This window comes from Lepidochelys olivacea, assembly GCF_965140295.1.
Source record: "Lepidochelys olivacea isolate rLepOli2 genome assembly, chromosome: 25".
NCBI classification, from domain to species: domain Eukaryota; kingdom Metazoa; phylum Chordata; order Testudines; family Cheloniidae; genus Lepidochelys; species Lepidochelys olivacea.
This window is the reverse complement of record NC_140435.1, coordinates 6,528,648-6,550,182: the sequence shown is the minus strand read 5'-3', so window position 1 is coordinate 6,550,182 and position 21,535 is coordinate 6,528,648. Positions and strand designations below refer to the sequence as shown.

Here is a 21,535-nt window from a genome sequence, read left to right as displayed (position 1 = left end):
CTGTGGGGGGGTGAGGAGGAGGGGGTGGGGGTGAGCTGTGGGGGAGGGTGAGGAGGCGGGGAGTGGGGGTGGGGGTGAGCAGGCGGGAGGCGAGCTGTGGGGGGGTGAGGAGGCGGGGAGTGGGGGTGAGCAGGGGGGTGAGCAGGCGGGAGGTGAGCTGTGGGGGGGTGAGGAGGCGGGGGTTGGGGGTGGGGGTGAGCAGGGAGGTGAGCAGGCGGGAGGCGAGCTGTGGGGGGGTGAGGAGGCGGGGAGTGGGGGTGAGCAGGGGGGTGAGGAGGCGGGGGTGGGGTGAGGTAAGCAGGGGGGTAAGGAGGTGGGAGGCGAGCTGTGGGGGGGGTGAGGAGGAGGGGGTGGGGGTGAGCTGTGGGGGAGGGTGAGGAGGCGGGGAGTGGGGGTGGGGGTGAGCAGGGGGTGAGCAGGCAGGAGGCGAGCTGTGGGGGGGTGAGGAGGCGGGGAGTGGGGGTGAGCAGGGGGGTGAGCAGGCGGGAGGTGAGCTGTGGGGGGGTGAGGAGGCGGGGGTTGGGGGTGGGGGTGAGCAGGGAGGTGAGCAGGCGGGAGGCGAGCTGTGGGGGGGTGAGGAGGCGGGGAGTGGGGGTGAGCAGGGGGGTGAGGAGGCGGGGGTGGGGGTGAGGTAAGCAGGGGGGTAAGGAGGTGGGAGGCGAGCTGTGGGGGAGGGTGAGGAGGTGGGGAGTGGGGGTGGGGGTGAGCAGGGGGGTGAGCAGGCGGGAGGCGAGCTGTGGGGGGGTGAGGAGGCGGGGAGTGGGGGTGAGCAGGGGGGTGAGGAGGCGGGGGTGGGGGTGAGCAGGGGGGTGAGCAGGCGGGAGGCGAGCTGTGGGGGGGTGAGGAGGCAGGGAGTGGGGGTGAGCAGGCAGGAGGCGAGCTGTGGGGGGGTGAGGAGGCAGGGAGTGGGGGTGAGCAGGCGGGAGGCGAGCTGGGGGGGTGAGGAGGCAGGGAGTGGGGGTGAGCAGGCGGGAGGCGAGCTGGCGGGGGGATGAGGGACGAGGCAGCAATGGATATTGGGCCGCTCTGCAAATCATAACATCTTTATAGGCACAAGTTGGTGTCAGCTCTGCCCAGCCTGCCGGACGGCCCATTAAGACCACCAGCTGTACGAGTGACCCACTGCGAGACGGCAGACACGCCTGGGGATTCAGCCAGGCGTGCGGGGAGCTGCCCATGGACAGAACTCGGAGGTGTTTCCAGGCCAGGTGCTGGGCAGCTTTTCCTTGGGACAAAGAAAGCAGAGGCCACACGGCAAGAGACTATCAAAAGCTGCTGCAGCTCCTCCATCTTGTCTTCAGTCTGCTTCCGACCTCTGGAGGGACTTGGCTACAGACTGAAGCTCTGAACAAACGACTGAATGACCCATCCCAGCTGGGGACGTTCTCCAGAGACTGGATTTGAACCTGCCGTTTATTCCGTCACTGCTGCAAGCCTGAACCATGAACTTTGCCATTCCTGTGTGTCATTGATTCCATTTAACCAGTTCTAGCTCTCATCTCTATTTCTTTCCTTTTTATGAATAAACCGTTAGATTTTAGATTCTAAAGGACTGGCAACAGCGTGCTTTGTGGGTAAGATCTAATTTGTTTATTGACCTGGGTCTGGGGCTTGGTCCTTTGGGATCAAGAGAACCGTTTTTCTTTTACTGGGGTATTGGTTTTCATAACCATCTGTCCGCATAACGAGAGGCACTGGTGGGGATACTGGAAAACTGGAGTGTCTATGGTTAGCCAGTGGGGTGAGACCGAAGTCCTCTCTGTTTGGCTGGTTTGGTTTGCCTTGGTGTACAAAGGAACCCCAACCTTGGGCTGTAACTGCCCTGCTCTGAGCAATTTGTCCTCAATTGATACTCTCAATTGTGTCCCACCGAAGGCTGCATCCTTATACCAGGACTCCTGGATTTTCTCCCCAGCTCTGGGAGGGGAATGGGGCCTAATGGTTAGAGCAGGGGGCTGGGAGCCAGGACTCCTAGGTTCTATCTCTGGCTGTGGGAGGGGAGTAGGGGCTAGTGGTTAGAGCGGGGTGGGGCTGGGAGTCAGGACTCCTGGGTTCTATTCCCAGCTCTGGGAGGAGAGTGGGGTGTAGTTGGTTAGAGTAGGAATGTGATATAGCCCACCTAGGGACTATTCTTAGTCTCTTCTGGCTTTGAACTTTACCAAGTGTGACAAAGTTGGGGATTTTTGTAGTGTTTTACATGAATAGTGTGTGCGCGCCTCAGTTTCCCTGTGTACTGCATGTTTAACAACATGGTGGGAGAGGATTTATTGTTGCAGAGGACCAGGTGTGACCTCACCTACTGGCCGGGACCCCTGGACATCAGCCTGGAGATGGGGAACCCTAACAACTGGTGACCTGGTGACTAAGAGGCCCACCCCAGCTTGGCAGTCAGTGGGTTCTGGCCAGTGGGAGGACGAAGGGCTGAGGAGAGAGGACCCCAGTGACCTGACCAGGCAGTTCCATCCAGAGGGAACAAAAGACAGAAGAGAGAGGGCTCCAGCGACAGTTTACCTGGGATGGAAGACAAAGGACAGGGGAGGAGCTGTTGGGGGTGGTGATATCGGATGCCCAGCTGGAAAGCGCAGGGTCTCGGGACTGGACAGAGAGAGCAGGCAGAGCCTATGGGACGCAGGAGAGACTTAGATGTACTTGTGCTGAGGGAGGCCAGGCCTGAGGTCCGGAGAGTTTCCTGCACTGGGGTCAGACGCTCACTAAACCCTCCTGTGTTACGCTGGCTGAGAGTCGCTCCGGTCTAGAGAACAGGGGGGGCATTATTCCCTAGGGGAGGCCTGGCTCCCACCGCCATGCTCTAATCACTTCATCATTCAACCTCCCTTGTCCTCTCCAAGCGCAGGAAAAGGGTCCCTGGCCGATGGCCCAGCCATCCAGAAGAGGCGCAGCATGGGCAGAAGCAGCTGAGCTCTTCGTTGTGCAGGTCCATTCACCAGTGCTGTGAGATGCCCCTGGAGCAGATCACGGCGCTGCGGCAGCTGCTGGCCACCATGAAGGATGAGGAGATTACCCTGCGCTCCAGCCTGGGCATCTTCAAAATGGGACGGCCTACTTCCAAAGACCTGCAGAAGCTCGAGAAGGTGGGAACCCCTCCGTGGCACGGCAGCCTCCAAGGCCCAAGCTCCCCTCTCCTCCTTAGGGGGCAGCGATGAGGCTCAGTCAGGGTAGGTTGGAGGGATCATGCTTGCTCTGCTGCTGTCTGAGAGCAGATCCACATCGAGCCCCCAGGGTCAGCGCACTACCCTTGGAAGTGGGGGTCGTAGCCAGCTGAGGGGGGTCCACTGCTGGACTGGCCGGAAAGTGGGCCCAGGTGTCTCTCCAGCTGTTGCTAAGCTCTCTCTGTGCAGCGCCTTGCAGGCGCCGGACTACCTGCAGCACGTGTGGGAGATCACCGAAGAGCGGGAAGACAGTGGAACGAGTGGAAGACAGGAAGATTCAAAACCCCATGTAACGAGGCTGGTTCTGGTGGGACCCAACTGAGAGTGCCAATTCAGGACAAATTGCTTCAAGCAGGGCAGTTACAGCCCAAGGTTGGGGTTCCTTTGCACACCAAGGCAAATCAAACCAGCCAAACAGAGAGGGCTTCGGTCTCACCCCGCCGGCAATTCCCTTAGACACTCCAGGTTCCCAGTATCCCCACCAGTGCCTCTCGTTATGCGGACAGATGGTTATGAAAACCAATACCCCAGTAAAAGAAAAACGGTTCTCTTGATCCCAAAGGACCAAGCCCCAGACCCAGGTCAACAGACAAATCAGATCTTACCCACAAATCATGCTGTTGCCAATCCTTTAGAATCTAAAATCTAACGGTTTATTCATAAAAGGAAAAAGATAGAGACGAGAGCTAGAATGGGTTAAATGGAATCAATAACATACAGGAATGGCAAAGTTCTTACTTCAGGCTTGTAGCAGTGATGGAATAAACGGCAGGTTCAAATCAAGTCTCTGGAGAACGTCCCCAGCTGGGATGGGTCATTCAGTCCTTTGTGCAGAGCTTCCGTCTGTAGCAAAGCCCCTCCAGACGTACGAAGTAGGATTGAAGACCAGATGGAGGAGCCGCAGCAGTCTTTTATAGTCTTTTCCAGGTGTAAGAGCCCCTCTCTGTTCTTACTGTGGAAAATTACAGCAAAATGGAGTCTGGAGTCACATGGGCAAGTCCCAGCATACTTTGCTGGGTCGCAAGGCGTATCTGCCTTCTCTCAATGGGTCATTGTATAGCTGATAGTCCTTAATGGGCCATCCAGCAGGCTAGGCAGAGCTGACCCCAGCTTGTCTGGGGTGTCACCCAGAAGCACAGCATAAGTTTGAAATACAGACAGTATAGAGCCAATATTCATAACTTCAACTACAAAAATGATACACACATATAGACAGCACAATCATAACCAGCAAACCATAATCTCTCCATAGATCCCTTACACAACAACCTCTATACAGTATTTGCTGCAAATATATAACAGTGGTGGCAACAGTGATCTATACAGTTACAGGTTATGTTAATAATGTCACACCCTGCAACAGAGGTGATGGATGGAGACCATGACTTATGGGCTCTTCCAGAAGCTCAACAAACTGAGTTGGGAGCTCAAGGTAAGAGAGGCTCCCCTGGCCCGGCACTGCTGGCTGGTCCCCTTGTGGTGTACAGGAAGGGCTCTTTGGAGGGCAACAGCTGGGGAACCAGGGCACTTGGAGGACAGAAGAGAGGGGGGCTCTGCACCCGGTTCCTGCAGACCGTAGCTGGAGGTCATTGGAGGGGCACTGTGGGATTGTGCTGGGAGGACCAATAGGACTGGTGCAGCTGCAGGGCCCTCACTTCCTGTCCTCATTAGACGTGGTGCAGAGGCTCACCCCGAGCAGCCCACTGGGGACGTGATCTCTTGTTCACCACTGCATGAAGTTCTAGGGGTGGGTGTGATGCACATGAAAGGTGTGCCAAGGGGCCACCCAAATGAGTATTCCCCCCTTCCTGCTAACACCCCCCCCCCAACCTGACATTGCTTCCTTTCCAACCAAAGCATCAGAACTGGGAAAGTACTGAGATTTCCAAGGTGAAGGTCAGGCAGTTTAAGAGGACGTTGCCCCTGATCTCAGGAATCTGGCCTTGCAGGAGAGGTAGGTATGGCTCATCCAAGGGCACTGTCTGCACACGCGCTGCTGGCCCAAGCTTCTGGGACATTGGAGAAGCTCTGCTGCCCTCTGGAGAGTGGCTGAAAGCTGCTCCTCCGTGGAGTAATATACGGGATACTGCGCCCCTAGCTCTGTCTGTGATGCCGCAGGATCCCACTGAGGGAATGAATCGTCCTCTGCCTTTCCTTAGCTCCTGTCATCTGAGAAGCTCCCACACCTTAGCATGCATTTAAGAAAGAAGTTTCCCCACCCCTCTGTGACATGGGTAAATTCGCTGATCCCGTGAGGCCCAGAGAGGAGAAGGGATGTATCCAAGGTCACAGAAAGTGAGTGGTACGAATTAAACCCCGGAGTCCTGAGAGCATCCTCCCCCCCCCCCCCCGACTACGCTCCTCTTCCCCAATAGGAAAGAGAACCCAGGAGTCCTAACCTCCTGCTTTAACCACCAGACCCCACTCCTCTCCCACAGCTGGGGAGAGAACCCCAGAGTCCTGGCTCGCAGCCCCCTGCTCTAACCACCAGACCTAGATTGCCCCCAGCCCAGTCAGGCCTGTTGACACACAAATTGTCTCACTCTAACCACGGCCCACCCAGAGCGTGGATGCATCAACCCTGGTGTAAAGAGGACTTATGCCTACAGAGCTGGCTCTGAACAGGAAGGGGAACGAGCTATACTGGGATATGGCGTCTGTAGATCAGTATAACCCTGGCCCCAGGAGAGGCTGTGCTGGTCTGATGCATGGTTCGAAATCACCTCTGAGCTCCCAGGACAAATGCTGTGTTCAAACCAGGAAAGTCCTGCCTTTGCCTGTCTCCAAGCCCATACACCGTCCCAGTATATATGCTGTCCCCTCCCACATGCTATCCCCACTCATACACTAGCTGGCGGCCCATATACCAGCTTCCAGCCCATATGTTGCCCTGGCCCAATACTAACGTCCAACACATACAATATCTAGCCCATATGCTATCCTGGCCCCCAACTGGCACCTCCCAGCCCACAGGCTCTCCTGCTTAAAAGCGCAGGCTCCTCTGCGGGCCAGACTTTGCTCCCAACTGGAATCCCTCAAGCCCATGTTTATTGTCTCCTAAATCCTCGTGCTCATTAGCAGCTCCAAGAGATCATCTGTTCCCCGCCCCCATTAAACAACCCCAGGGATGCGCTTCACACTCTTAGGGGAGCTGGGGAGGATTGGCAGCCAGATTGCAGGCTGGTCTGGTCCACGAGGAATCTGAAAGCGGCGGCAGACAGCACTGTCTGTTTCAGCGAGAAACTGCTGAATTGGAATTCATTTGCAAATTGGATACTATTAATTTAGGCTTAAATAGAGACTTGGAGTGGCTAAGTCATTATGCAAGGTAGCCTGTTTCCTCTTGTTTTTTCCTACCCCCCCCCCCCCAGATGTTCTGGTTTAACTTGGATTTTAACTTGAAGAGTGGTCAGTTTGGATGAGCTATTACCAGCAGGAGAGTGAGTTTGTGTGTGTATGGGGGTGGGGGGATGTGAGAACCTGGATTTATGCAGGAAATAGCCCAGCTTGATTGTCATGCACATTGTGTAAAGAGTTGTCACTTTGGATGGGCTATCACCAGCAGGAGAGTGAATTTGTGTGGGGGGGTGGAGGGTGAGAAAACCTGGATTTGTGCTGGAAATCACTTTAGATAAGCTATTACCAGCAGGACAGTGGGGTGGGAATAGGTATTGTTTCATATTCTCTGTGTATATATAAAGCCTGCTGCAGTTTCCACGATATGCATCTGAGGAAGTGAGCTGTAGCTCACGAAAGCTTATGCTCTAATAAATTGGTTAGTCTCTAAGGTGCCACAAGTCCTCCTTTTCTTTTTGCGAATACAGACTAACACGGCTGCTACTCTGAAACCTGAGCACTGGCCTTGTTATTTCTGTATCCACAACAGCCTTGGGGCTTGCACAAAAGCTTCTGCTTCTCACATCCCGTGCTCCAGCACCCTGGTGACCTAGAGGGTTCAATACGCTGAGCTGCGTTTCCAGCTCCCCGGCCTTTGCTGCCTCCTGCTCACGGCCAGGAAACTGCAATTCGAAGAGCTGAGGGGCCTGGGGGCAGGCACTGGGAGCGTGTGCCCTTCTTGGATGGGGGCAGGCTCTGGGCCCTCCTTGCCGCCCTCTCCCTGGGCCCTCAGCCAAGGCGAGATGGGTCTGGAGAAGGAGCTGTCAGGACCAGCCCGTGAGACTTCCACTTGGCTTAAAAAGGGGGGTGGCAGGGGGAGATGCAGCTGGAGAGGGGCAGCTTGGGAGGTGCCAGCTGCTGACAGGCCAGGACTGTCCTAGGCACGTGGCCCAGGTGACCGTCTGTAGAACCGGACAGCGCGCTCGATCCAAGTTCAGCAACAGAGCAACAGTTGGTGGGTAAAAACCTCCCTGCATGGCCCCCTGACCCCGTGCTCACCCTCCCAGCTAGACACCAGCCCTCAGCTACTTTCATCTTAGCCCCGGAAGGCAGTGTGGGTCCTGGAAAGGGGCAGAGGTGGTATCAGCAGGAGCAGAGGGTGCTGGGTTCCCAGCAGAGAATTGAATCTAGGCTAGCTGAGAAGGGAGGGAAGCATCCCAGGGCAAGCTCCCAAAGCAGGATCTCTCATTGAAGGCCCCACAAGAAAGGGCGTTGAGGCCACTTCTGGGGAACATCTCCATTGAGAGGAGTCTGGCATGGGCTGCTCAGGCCTGGAAACCATCAGCAGGGGAAGGCCCAGTCAGCTGAGGACACAGAGTCAGCTCCTCGGTGCTAGGCCTGTCAGGACACAGGCCGCTGGCTGCTAGTGCGTGACCCTTGCTCCCTACAACAGGGGAGTTAGGAGCTTGCAGAGTGGCCTGGCAGGGCACGCTGGGGTAGCAGGGGATAGCCCCACATTGAAGGCAGCCCACTAGTGAGCATATGGGGCAATTTGGGTAAAGAAGGCTGGGAGGCAGGACGCCTGGGTTCTATTCTGCACCTCTGTACCCCTCTGGACAATCAGGTGACAGTGGGGGGGGGTACAGAGCATGGCAAGGGGCAATCAGGTGACAGTGGGGGGGGGCACAGAGCATGGCAAGGGGCTGGACTGATGCAGTCAGACTGGGGCAGCAGGTGCTCAGATGACTGATAGGGAGCCAGGGAGGCTCAAACGGACCCTGGAGAAGCAAGGCCCCAGCTGAGGGCTGAGCCGGGAACGGAGCGCGGGGGCCTGTTTGCCGAGCAGCAGTCGCTGGAAGCTTGCAGCACCGTGCTGGCTGCTCACCATCCCCTCCCCCGAGACACCAACTGACACCTTCAGCCCCGCTACGCTCTCACTGGCCCCCAAGGTTGGGAATCGTCCCAGCAGCGAGGGGAAGGGGGCAGGTCTGGCACAGTGGTTTTACCTCATGCCACATCCCTCTGCTTGTGCACGCACACTTCCACTTCCACACTAGTGCACCGGGGGGGCGCGGGGGTTCCCAGGAGCGGCTGGTGGCAGCTCAGCGTCTGTGGTTATCTGGGATGGGCTGATGGCTATGGGCGGCGCCCTGGGATTCTAGCTTCCCAGAGCAAGGATGGACAGGGGAGAGGAGGGGAGCTCCCATGGGAGCAGACGGCTTTTCCAGGGAGCGACTGGTCGAACTGAAGACACAGTTAAGCATGAGTGCTGGCCACCCTCTAGCAGCTGCTTTGCAGATGGCAGGAGGAGGATAGCACTGCCTCGGGGCTCTCCTGGCCCCTTGCGGGCCAGAGGCCATGCGGGGCTCTTGCTCACGGAGCGCCAGGTTTAGAGAATCGAGGTTTATTTTGCTGGGTGAGTCGCACCACACCCATCCCAGGATCCCCTACCAGAGCCCATTAAAAACACGAGGAGAGGAGAGCCCCCTCTCTGCCCTCCTCCCCGCCCGACACGAAGCAATATACAGAGTGCGCCAGAGGGCCCACTGGCAGGGAATGCCCCTACAGTACAGAGCAGGGGCTGCGTATGCAGAAGGTGAAAGAGCTCGCCCACGGGTCCGGCAATGACGCAAAGGGACCCTCCAAAACGGAGGCAGCCCAGAGTCAACGGGTGGAAGGCCGACGCCCTCACCTGCGGTAACGGTACCGCTTGAAGTGGAACCAGAGCTGGAAGATGCCATTGGCGAACTGGCAGCGGAAGCCATGGCGGTGCGAGTACTCCCACTCGCGGTTGACAATCTTGAAGGCGATGTCCTCATAGGGCGGGCCAGCGTGGAAGCGCAGGATGGCGAAGTCCTTGTTGTCCTGGCAGGCCTCCAGGAAGTACTCAGGCGTGGAGCGCTTGTCAATCAGGTCGGGGTAGAAGATGTTGAACTTGTAGCCCTGCACGATCTTGGGTGGCGGGTTGTCGAAGTCGTAGTGCGTCTGGTTGTACTTGTTCCACTCAAAGCCTGTGTGGACCCGGTTGAAGAAGCGGGGCTTCCGGGGTCGGTACTTGTCGGCCCATAGGTAGGCCTTGCCCGTCAGGGGCATCTCCACACTGAACTGGGCCTCGTCGGCTCCCATGCCCTCCTTGGCCCTGCGGAAGAAAATGTCCTCGGCGCTCTCGCTAGCATCTCCTGTGGAGAAGGGGCAGGGGGTTGGTTAGAGGGAAGCCTGGGGGGCAGGGCCTGTAGCACGGCTACTCCGGGGGCGCAGGCCTGGCACCCTCCCAGGGCAGCCCAGGATGAGGCAACACCACTGGATCTACCCCAACAGGACCCAATCTGGGAAGGGGGACTTGAGGCCTGACGGCTCCACCCCCAGCAGCCCGAGGCTTGCGCTGGGGGCTGGTCTGTGGCATACTAAGGAGGGAAGGGAGGAGCCCCTTCAATTGGTTACAATGCAAGTGGCCACGCTGGAGGCTACTGAGAACAGGGGAGAGCAGAGGGCTCCGGCTTGGGCTCCAAGGGAATGGGCTGGCTGCTTGATACCCAAACCCCAGGTTAGTGGGTCCCAGGTCTGCTCAAGCTCCTCCAGCCCCTCATCCCACACACCATGAGGCAGGCACAGACTCCCCAGGGCTTTGCCGAGTCGGTCCCCAGCAAGGAGGCTGCTAGGCCTTCCCCAGGGAGCTGCTCTGCAGCCCCCATGCGAACTGCTGTTATCTTAGAGACCCAGGCCTTGCGCCCAGTGGGGAAGGCCCTGAAATCTGGACATAGGCAGTGCCTTAATGAACTTGCCAGCCAGCACCTCTCAGTGACACAGAGACCCTGAGAAGACGAGCACACCCAGGCCATGGGGCACCCACGCCATCCAGCAGCTGTACCTGTGGCCTGGAGCTGTTGTCTCAAGAGCAGCAGCCGCTGGAGATCCTCCTCAGCCTCTAGCACATGGGCGTCGCAGGGCAGCTCATGGGAGTTCAGCAGCCTGGGGCTGTACCTCCCGGCGTCGTAGTCATCCAGGCTCTGCTGAATCAGGTCCTCCTCCATCAGCACTGCTTCCCCTTCCCCCTCGCCCTTGGCCTCTGCCTCTCCACCCCCCTCCGAGGAGGCTCCCACTGTGGAGGGGCCAGGGTGCGCTGGAGCGCTCTCCTCTGGGTCCGGCCTGCAAGGCAGAGGGGAGAGAGGTTACGGCGCTGGGGGCCGGGTGAGAACCTGGACGGACAGGTCACACAGGGCAGGCTCAGGCAGCGTGGAAGGACAGTGAGGACAGCTCTAACGCCTGTGGGTGTCTGTGCTCCCACAGAGCATTGCCTTCTGCAGGGTGAATCCACCATGCCTCTTCTGCAGACACTCGTCCTACCTGTGCCGTCCTGGCACCGTCCAGCTTTTGCAGCCTACAGAGGCCAAACACAGTGAAGCTGCCTCACAAACATGAACCTTCCGCGGGCTACTCCTGCTCCAGGGCAACCCCACCCTGCCCTTCCTCCCAGGAGAGAGGACTTCTGGCAGGCGGGGGCATGGGGATGGGCTGTTGATGTGAACACCCCCAAAACACTACACTCAGAACTGGACATTCTGTTGTCCAGGGCTGGTGCAAGGCTGCTGAGGGAGGATGGATGATACATGCCCCAGAAGGGAAGAATCCACCCTGCAGTGCTCGTGACAAGGCACTGATGCTGGCCTCTGGAAGGATGGTGGCACCTTGATGGATCCATCGTCTGGGGGTCAATGGGGGGGAATATTTGCCTAAAACGGCAGGAACTCGACTGGAGGGAACCCCCTCAGGTGCCGTTACTCCTCTTCAATCACAGAGGCTAGGTGGAAACGAGGAGAGGTAAGCCCAGAGATGGAGGGGGTCACATGAAACCTGCCCATACCTACGCTTCCTATCTGTGTGCACAACAATGCTCGAAGCCAGCCGACCTTCCCATTGCTTGGGAGCTGGCTCTTGGGAACTTCTCAGTCCAATCAACTCCCCCCAGCCCGACACGGCAGCTCAATAGTCAACCCAACTTCACAGGTGGATTTTAGAGAGGTTTGGGAATCCAACTGTTACTAAAAACCTCATTGCAAACCTTGTCCATGGGACACGCCAGCAACCCTTTGCCCTTCATCCACAGATCTCAAGGCACTTTAGGAAGGAGGCTTCACTTGGTTAGCCCTGCTGTGCAGATGGGGAAGCCGAGGGCAGCAAGGGGAAGTGACTTCAGCCAAGTCACAGCGAGGCAGCAGCAAAACCTGGAACTGAACCCCAGATTCCTGTGCACTACCTGCTGGGCTGTGCTGTTCAGCCACCACTAGGCCTTGGGGGATGCTCAGCAGAGGGAGTACTCTCGGGGGTCGGAGCTAAATATCCTTCTGCTGCCAGAAGCTAAGCAGGGTTATTGCCCACCCTGTCGGATGCATACCGTGGAAACTGCAGAAGACATTATATACACACAGAGACCATGAAACAATACCCCCTCCTACCCCACTGTCCTGTGCATGTCTGCTGCAGTTTCCACGGTATGCATCCGATGAAGTGAGCTGTAGCTCACGAAAGCTCATGCTCAAATAAATTGGTTAGTCTCTAAGGTGCCACAAGTCCTCCTTTTCTTTTTGCGAATACAGACTAACACGGCTGTTACTCTGAAACCTGCCCACCCTGTGTACCTGTTGCTGGGAGAAGACGGCTCCTTCTTCAGGATGGGGAAAAGAGGCTCACTCTCCACTCCCTGCTCCTGCTTCAGCTTGTACAGCTTCTGGCGCAGCACGTCCTGGTGCCGCTCCCGAAGCCTGCAAAGAAGTGACGAGAGCAAAAGGGTGAGGCCCCCAGCACAGCCTTCCCCTGAGCCCTCCGGGCTGGGACCCCCTGGGCATCCAGCAGAAACTCACTATGTTTCACTCACACAACACCAGAACAAGGTGCGAAACATGGGCTCAGCGCCCAGAGTCCTGCCCCGAAGGTTTCAGCAATGCTCCCAGCGAGACCTACACAGACAGGGTCCATGGTGGGCACGCAGCTGACTCCTGCAATCTGATGGTTCGTGATCAGACAGCTTGAGCCCCAGTCATTGTGGGGGGCGACGAAAGAAGAGCGGACTCCATATTAGCCTTTGTCCTGTGCAGCATCTGAACCAGTCACCAAGGCTAAAGGAGACATTAGGCACTCTCCTTCCCCTCAACCCCAGAAGGGAAGCAACCCATAACCAGCTGGGAGGGGACTAAAATGCCCACGTCCGGCTTGGCATCTTGGCACACCTCCCACTCCCGTGATCTGTGCCACAATTCCCCAATACCACCCACTGCAGGCAGGTGTTGATACCCCACCTTGAGGGTGCAGCCCTGACGGGATATGTTCCCCCTCCTGCTCACCTGGCCCGGGCCATATACGCTTTAAGCTGCTGCAGCAAACTCTCCCAGTAACCGATGTCCAGGTTGGGCCCCCCGGCTCGGATCTTGCCCTCGATCCCTTGGAAGATCACTTGCAGCTGGTTGTATGTCTTCCCCTTGAACACTGACTGCACGTCCAAGCTAACGGAGGCATTGACTCCTTCTCGGCGCTCTCCTGTCGCAAGACAAATGAGGGTTAACACGAGTTAGTCTCAATGGGCGCTAAGGGGGAGAATGACCCACCAGTTACTGAGCCACAATGCAGAGTCTAGGCCTGCACTGGGCCACCCTCCAAAATCGGACACTCCATCAGTGCACCTCACTGCCTGGTGCACGAACCCCACTGAACCCCTGCTGGATTCTCCCTGCCCAGATGTTAGGTATTGCTTGGCTAATCCCAGCACTTTCCGTCCAGCCAGAGCCCACCAGTTACAGACTGAAGGCCATTTGAACAGGGTCATTTGGCAGGGCCCAAACCCGCCAAGCACAGAGTGCCCTCGATTCAGAGAATATTAGAGTTGGAAGGGACCTCACGAGGTCATCTAGTCCAACCCCCTGCTCAAAGCAGGACCTACCCCAACTAAATCATCCCAGCCAGGGCTTTGTCAAGCCTGACCATAAAAACTTCAAAGGAAGGAGATTCCACCACCTCCCTGGGTAACCCATCCCAGTGCTTCACCACCCTCCTAGCTAAAGTTTCTCCTAATATCCAACCTAAACCTCTCTCCCTTTGATGTGCATTGAGTACCAAGCACCATTCAGGATGGGGGCCTGGGCTACGATGCACATGCCACACCCTATCTTTTACCAGGCTCTTGGCAGAGAGTTCCTAACCCAGGAGCTTTGGCACAAGCTTGGGTTCAGGTGACAGGATCGTGCTCTGAGCGTGGGAAGCTGTCGCTCACTGTGCCAGTGGTTCTGCAGCGACCTCCGGGCCCCATCTCTTCGCAGGCAGGACGGAGCCATGGGGCCTCAGTTCCACTTAGCTCAAACAGGAAGAGCAATAACTGCACATGGGCACTCCCTGGCAGCAGCAACAGAAATTGCAACTGCCAGCGAGCAAAGCTCTTTGATACAGGCCACAGAAGCAAGGCTGGGGAGCCGCAATCATGAGACTCAGGATTTTACCTGCCAGAGCTGACATCACCACTGGGCAGACAAGCAACTGTACACGTTACTGAGTTCTCTATACAAAGGCAAGGGAATTCACTTGGCTTGGTTAGAGCCTCCAGGCTCAGCCTGCACCTGCAATCCGGGACAGCTGAGGGCTCTTTACTAGAGCCAGGCAACCGAGAGTTCCAGGCCCGGGAATCGCCCACACGCCAGAACCACGGTTTCATGTAGCTCTGTGATTATTTTACAGCACCCTCGAGCCTGCTTGGCACTATACAGACAGTGCAGACCTCACAGCAGGGACGTCACCGCGTCAGTGACAACAGCTCAGAGCGGAGAAGCAATCTGACGAAGGTCAGAGAGTGAGATGGGGCAGAGCAAAAGCACAGGCCTCTACTCTAACTACTAGGCCATGTTCCCCTCTATCACCCTCTCTCACCTGCACTGCTGTGCATAAGCAATGCAGGTGCCAACAGCCAGCATTCTTCTCCCCCTTACCTGGGCCTTTCCCAGAAGCCTCTAGTTTACGGAGTTTGGCTATCTCGTCCTCAGTGATAATGGTCATGTCCCTCCAGAAATCCACATTCTTGCCCTGCTCCAGTTCCATATAAACCTGAAACAAAGAGCCATATGAAGTCAGATGCGAAGCCTGGCCTGGTGCTGCTATTTGAATCAGGCCATTTGCAGCTGCAGATGTTGCTATTCCAGTGAGCACTGGAGGCAGGGCTGATGAGCACCAGAGGTGGGGCACAGGGACAGCGTGCAAAGGACAGGAAGGAAGGTCGGACAGCACCTAATCTCCCCAGCTAGAGAATGGAGGCCTGGAAGCAGCAGTACTGGGGAGAGGTACCTGGATATCCTCCAGCAGATCCTCCATGTCGGAGACCGTCAGGCCATTCAGGAATGTGTATGGCTCATGCATTTCCACCGCCAGGTCATCATCCTCTGCACTGATGTACTTGGCCAGCAAGTCGATGGGTTTGGCACGGCCATCCCGGATCCGGATTTTTGATCTGCAGGTAACAAGAGAACACGCTGAGCTCTGGCTACCAGGTCTCAGACCGTGCCTGCCCCCAGCACACAGGCCTGAGACAAGTCGCTGGTGCCCACCTACCGCAGCTTAGCCTGGTGGAGGTGGAAGTTGTCCTCTTGCTCCTCCCAGGTTTTGAAGTGCTCCGCCTCCTTCTCCCGCTGCAGCATCTCCAGCTCCTGCTCGCGCATTGCCTTTTCTCGCTCCCGTTCCAAGCGCAGCTGCTTCACCTGTCTCAGAGAGAGGGAAAACTGTTGCAGTGCAGAGCCTGGGGCACCATCCATTCCCCAAAGGCTCAGCCGGTCCCAGCATGTGAACTAATGGATGCTATCTTCAAATCCAACCCAGTGCAAAACTGCCCCATTCCCCACGACTGGCCCTGCTGGCTGGGGGGCACTGAGATCTCTATTGGTTTAATAGCGTGTCATTAAAGAGACCACGGACCAGTTCATTCTGAGGATTCAGTATTGAGAATAGGACACCATCTCTGTGCAGAGACAAGAACCTGCTTGGACCACCACATCCCTGTCACCACACATGCCAAAGATGGGAGTGTTAGACTTGGTGGAGGCAGGGGGGAATAAGACAGCCACCAGTAACCAAGTGACTTATATTGGGGTCAGTGCCCTCGCCCGCATTAAGCTCCGCTGCAGATCACAGGCAGAGAAGGTCTATTGGCGTTCACCTTCTGCAGCTCCAGGCGGTTGTCTTCCTGGATTCGTTTGTTTCTTTCCTTCAGTTCTTTCTCCTCCAGGTGACCGATCCCTTTCTTCTCCAGGGCCTATAATCAATCACACACCAAGAGGAATTAGGCCCCCAACAGGCCTCTCAGTTGTCATTTGTGAAGTGGCAGGAAGTCCCCAACACAAACCCTCTGCAGGGTGCTAAGTACATACCATCCACACACTCCACCTCACTGCAGATGATGCTGTGGAACTAAAACTCAACCAGTGGTCCCCAGGAATTTAGCTGGGGCAGCCTCAATGTGGATACACAAGAACCCACCATCCCATTTAAATTAAGTTCTATGTAATGCATAGGTTTTCAGTGGCAGGCTGAATAAAACTGCACTGGATCTTTAAGAGAATTGCTCAAAACAAGTGGGTGCCTCTCCAGCATGTCCTCAGTGCAGGTTTCACCCTCACTTTTGCTTTGCTGTTCCTAGCATTTTCCAATTCCTCCCCCAACTCACTCCAGGCAAACGCGTACCTCCCTGCACCTCATCATCCCTGACCCTGCACCATCACCCCTTGGCCCTCTCCGCAGCAGCTCAGCCAGTACGTGCAATGCTGAACAGACTGAGGGTCCACGGGGGAAGCTCTACCATGGGGAGCAGCACGGCCCTGATTATCTCAAGAATTGGGATGCTTGGGGGAGGGAAGACCTCATTTATCCCCCCACCTCACTGCCAGCTGAGGTGGAGAGAGGCCTCACCTTGCTCCAGATGAAGGTGCCTAGCAGATTGTTGTCCCCAAAGGGGTTATCAGTGTTGGTGTAGCCCATGTATTCCTCCCCCCAGCCCATCTTCTCACGCTTTTTCCTCTCCTTGGCTTCCTTCTTCGCCAGCCGCCTAGCCCTCTTCTCCTCTGGTGTTTCCAACGCCTTCATCATCTCAGCCTGCTTCTTCTTCTCCTCTTTTAGCCTGAGTCGCTCCTGAAGGCTCAGCTGTTGCCCCAGCTCCTCCCTGGAGCTGTGGGAACGTGAAGGAGAGGGAGATGTGACGGAGGACACAGAAGACCTGGAATAGGATCGCTTTCTTCTCCTCTCTCTGCTGCGGCCTCTTTTTTTCTCTCTCTCTGCCTCAGAGTCTGAGCTAGAGAAGTGATCCCGTGACCGAGAGCGGCGTTTCTTCTGGCTTTTGCGGTGCCGGTCCCTGCTTTTGCTTTTCTTCTTTCCCCATCTCTGCCTCTCATCAGAGTCAGAGCTAGAAAAAAAACAAAAAAACAACGACACTCTAGTGATAGCTACCACCTCAGAGAAAGGCTGCATAGCAGCACAGGGCTGACACAGCACCCTGCCCATCTAGCCGTGCAAACGTTCGTTCATTCTCTCATCCTCACAACAGCCCTGAGATGGGTAAGCGCGCGCCACGTTTCCCCGGCAGAGGTAAAGCGGGCTCCCTAGAGCCACGCAGCGAGTCAATGGCAGAGCCAGGGAAAGAACCCGGCTCTCGTGACTTTCGGCCCTGGGCTGGTGCCTCGCAGTCAGGCCGCCTCTCCTGCTGCCAGCTCGCAGCTTGCATTAGGGATGAAGCCACAGCCAGCCAGCCAGCGCACGTACGAGACTCAGGCCTCCAGGGGTGACCCAGGAGAAGGCGGCGGGCTGGGGCTGTGATTTCTCAGAGCCCTCACACGCGAGGCTGGGCACAAAGGGGCTCGGACTGCCCCGGGACGGGGGAGGCGCTGGCGCTTTGGAGCGGGGCCCGGACCCGGGAGCTGGGCGCGAAGCGACGCGCCCCAGGCCAGAGACCCCCGGGCTGGGGCTGTCCCGACCCCCCTCCCCCGCGTCCGGGGCGGCGCCTCACCCCGAGCCCGGCTTCCTGCGCCGCCGCGTCTCGCGACCCCGAGCCCGGCCGCCTCCACCGCTGCTGGCGCCGCTGGAGCCGGAGCGGGACCGGCGGCGCCTCCTCTCCCGGGACCCGCCCGCCTCCCTGCGGCTCCGGTGCCGCGAGCGCCCCGGGGGGCTCCGCGACCCGGACCCCATCAGCGCGCCGCTGCTCTCCGCCGCGCGGCCGCTTCCGGGCCAACGGGGGGCCTCTCTCCCCAGCGGCGCATTCCCAGGCGCCTCCCAGCGCCTGACTGGAGCGGGCCTTTCCCCAGCGGTCCCGGCCGCCGGCTCCCACGCCCAGCCGCCCCCCGTCCCCGAGCCTCAGCGATACAGAGCGGCGAGACCGAGGCGGCAGCAGCAGCAGCTCCGACCCCTACTGCTGGGCTCTCCCGACAGGCACCTACTAGGGCAACCATAAGCGCCGGCGGCCTCGCAGGGATGAAAGCCCTGAGCGGGAGCATCCGGTGCGTCACGGCGATGAGGGGCGGGACCAGCCCTTAAAGGGGCAGGCGCCAGGAACACTTGCGGGGGTTGGGCCCCCGCCAAGGCCACAGACTGCAGCAGCGGGTGCTGGGCTCGACGCCGACCCGCCCCGCCCCGCGCACAAGGGGCCTCCGGCTCCCTGGGGCAGGAGCCAAGGGGAGGGATAGCTCAGTGGTTTGAGCATTGGCCTCCTAAACCCAGGGTTGTGAGTTCAATCCTTGAGGGGGCCATTTAGGGATCTGGGCCAAGAATTGGGGACTGGCCCTGCTTTGAGCAGGGGGTTGGACTAGATGACCTCCTGTGGTCCCTTCCAACCCTGAGATTCTATGAAGCGGGAGGTGATGGGCCAGGGCCTTGGTGTAGACAGCGCTCTGCCCTTGGGGGTCTTCCCCCACCAGGCACAGCTGCCCCCACAGCGCTCTGCCCTTGGGGGGGCTTCCCCCACCGGGCACAGCTGCCCCCGCCCGTGGACGAAGCTCTCCCATCAGCAGAGGTGAAATCTTCGCTAAGCACTACAGGGGTGCAGCCGCACCAGTAAACAAGCCCTGTGAGCATGGAGGAGCCCTGAGAAGGGGCTGGGGGAGGGGAGGAAGAGGAGGGTATTTTTACCTAGTTGCCATGGTCGATCCTTGTTTTTAAACACCCCTGCCATGCAGAAGTCTTGAGGTTAAACTATCCACAGCTTCTTTGCCACTCCTAAAGTCGGTTTCCCCTTCTCAGGCCGGACAGCATGGAAGCTTCTTGCCGCAACAAGTCCTGTAAACAGGTCACCACACCCTGTCCCCCCTCTTCCAACACAAACTTCTTGTTATTACTTACAAAGCTTCCACAATTTAGCCTCACCCCCTCTGACCTGTCATAAGATCATCAGAACGGCCAGACTGGGTCAGACCAAAGATCCATCTAGCCCAGTCTCCTGTCTTCCGACAGTGGCCAGTGCCAGGTGCCCCAGAGGGAATGAACAGAACAGGCAATCATCAACTGATCCATCCCCTGTCGCCCATTCCCAGCTTCCGGTGAACAGAGGCTAGGGACACCTTCTCTGCCCATCCTGGGCAATAGCCATTGATGGACTTAGGGTATGTCTACACTATGGAATAAGGTCGAATTTATAGAAGTTGTTTTTTTAGAAATCGGTTTTATATATTCGAGTGTGTCCCCCCCCACAGAAAATGCTTTAAGTGCATTAACTCGGCGGAGCGCTTCCACAGTACGGAGGCTAGAGTCGACTTCCGGAGCGTTGCACTGTGGGTCGCTATCCCACAGTTCCCGCAGTCTCCTCTGCCCATTGGAATTCTGGGTTGAGATCCCAATGCCTGATGGGGCTAAAACATTGTCGCGGGTGGTTCTGGGTACATATCGTCAGGCCCCCGTTCCCTTCCTCCCTCCGTGAAAGCAAGGGCAGACAATCATTTTGCACCTTTTTTCCTGAGTTACCTGTGCAGACGCCATACCACGGCAAGCATGGAGCCCGCTCAGGTAACCGTCACCGTATGTCTCCTGGGTGCTGGCAGACGTGGTACTGCATTGCTACACAGTAGCAGCAACCCCTTGCCTTGTGGCAGCAGACGGTACAGTACGACTGGTAGCCGTCATCGTCATGTCCGAGGTGCTCCTGGCCACGTCGGCCACGAGCGCCTGGGCAGACATGGGCACAGGGACTAAATTTGGAGTGACTTGACCAGGTCATTCTCTTTAGTCCTGCAGTCAGTCCTATTGAACCGTCGTATGGTGAGCAGGCAGGCGATACGGACTGCTAGCAGTCCTATTGCACCATTTTCTGCCGAGCAACCATGAGATGTGGATGGCATGCAGTCCTTCTGCACCGTCTGCTGCCAGCCAAAGATGTAAAAGATAGATGGAGTGGATCAAAACAAGAAATAGACCAGATTTGTTTGGTACTCATTTGCCTCCTCCCCTGTCTAGGGGACTCATTCCTCTAGGTCACACTGCAGTCACTCACAGAGAAGGTGCAGCGAGGTAAATCTAGCCATGTATCAATCAGAGGCCAGACTAACCTCCTTGTTCCAATAAGAGCAATAACTTAGGTGCACCATTTCTTATTGGAACCCTCCGTGAAGTCCTGCCTGAAATACTCCTTGATGTAAAGCCACCCCCTTTGTTGATTTTAGCTCCCTGAAGCCAACCCTGTAAGCCATGTCGTCAGTCGCCCCTCCCTCCGTCAGAGCAACGGCAGACAATCATTCCGCGCCTTTTTTCTGTTCGGACGCCATACCAAGGCAAGCATGGAGGCCGCTCAGCTCACTTTGGCAATTAGGAGCACATTAAACACCTCACGCATTATCCAGCAGTATATGCAGCACCAGAACCTGGCAAAGCGATACTGGGCGAGGAGGTGACGTCAGCGCGGTCACGTGAGTGATCAGGACATGGACACAGATTTCTCTGAAAGCATGGGCCCTGCCAATGCATGCATCATGGTGCTAATGGGGCAGGTTCATGTCGTGGAACGCCGATTCTGGACTCGGGAAACAAGCACAGACTGGTGGGACCGCATAGTGTTGCAGGTCTGGGACGATTCCCAGTGGCTGCGAAACTTTCGCATGCATAAGGGCACTTTCATGGAACTTTGTGACTTGCTTTCCCCTGCCCTGAAGCGCATGAATACCAAGATGAGAGCAGCCCTCACGGTTGAGAAGCGAGTGGCGATAGCCCTGTGGAAGCTTGCAATGCCAGACAGCTACCAGTCAGTTGGGAATCAATCTGGAGTGGGCAAATCTACTGTTGGGGCTGCTGTGATGCAAGTAGCCCACGCAATCAAAGATCTGCTGATATCAAGGGTAGTGACCCTGGGAAATGTGCAGGTCATAGTGGATGGCTTTGCTGCAATGGGATTCCCTAACTGTGGTGGGGCCATAGACGGAACTCATATCCCTATCTTGGCACCGGAGCACCAAGCCGCCGAGTACATAAACTGCAAGGGGTACTTTTCAATAGTGCTGCAAGCTCTGGTGGATCACAAGGGACGTTTCACCAACATCAATGTGGGATGGCCGGGAAAGGTACATGACGCTCGCATCTTCAGGAACTCTGGTCTGTTTCAAAAGCTGCAGGAAGGGACTTTATTCCCAGACCAGAAAATAACTGTTGGGAATGTTGAAATGCCCATAGTTATCCTTGGGGACCCAGCCTACCCCTTAATGCCATGGCTCATGAAGCTGTACACAGGCAGCCTGGACAGTAGTCAGGAGCTGTTCAACTACAGGCTGAGCAAGTGCAGAATGGTGGTAGAATGGGCATTTGGACGTTTAAAGGCGCGCTGGCGCAGTTTACTGACTCGCTTAGACCTCAGCGAAACTAATATTCCCACTGTTATTACTGCTTGCTGTGTGCTCCACAATATCTGTGAGAATAAGGGGGAGACGTTTATGGCAGGGTGGGAGGTTGAGGCAAATCGCCTGGCTGCTAGTTACGCGCAGCCAGACACCAGGGCGGTTAGAAGAGCACAGGAAGGAGCAGTACGCATCAGAGAAGCTTTG

The 21,535-nt window shown here is 57.0% G+C and overlaps 1 protein-coding gene across 1 annotated transcript; it reads right to left on the bottom strand.

Annotated features, from left to right (window-relative positions):
• Positions 1-8,894: 8,894 nt before the first annotated feature.
• On the bottom strand, positions 8,895-17,968 carry CACTIN (cactin, spliceosome C complex subunit; the record flags this gene model as incomplete). The annotated part of the gene is given in 12 exon segments (XM_084614596.1): positions 8,895-9,685; positions 10,375-10,652; positions 12,143-12,265; positions 12,845-13,037; positions 14,474-14,588; positions 14,826-14,988; positions 15,090-15,235; positions 15,691-15,786; positions 16,440-16,929; positions 17,530-17,756; positions 17,758-17,862; positions 17,864-17,968. Coding segments are annotated over 12 exon segments (2,532 nt in total). The 3' UTR covers positions 8,895-9,194.
• Positions 17,969-21,535: the final 3,567 nt, after the last annotated feature.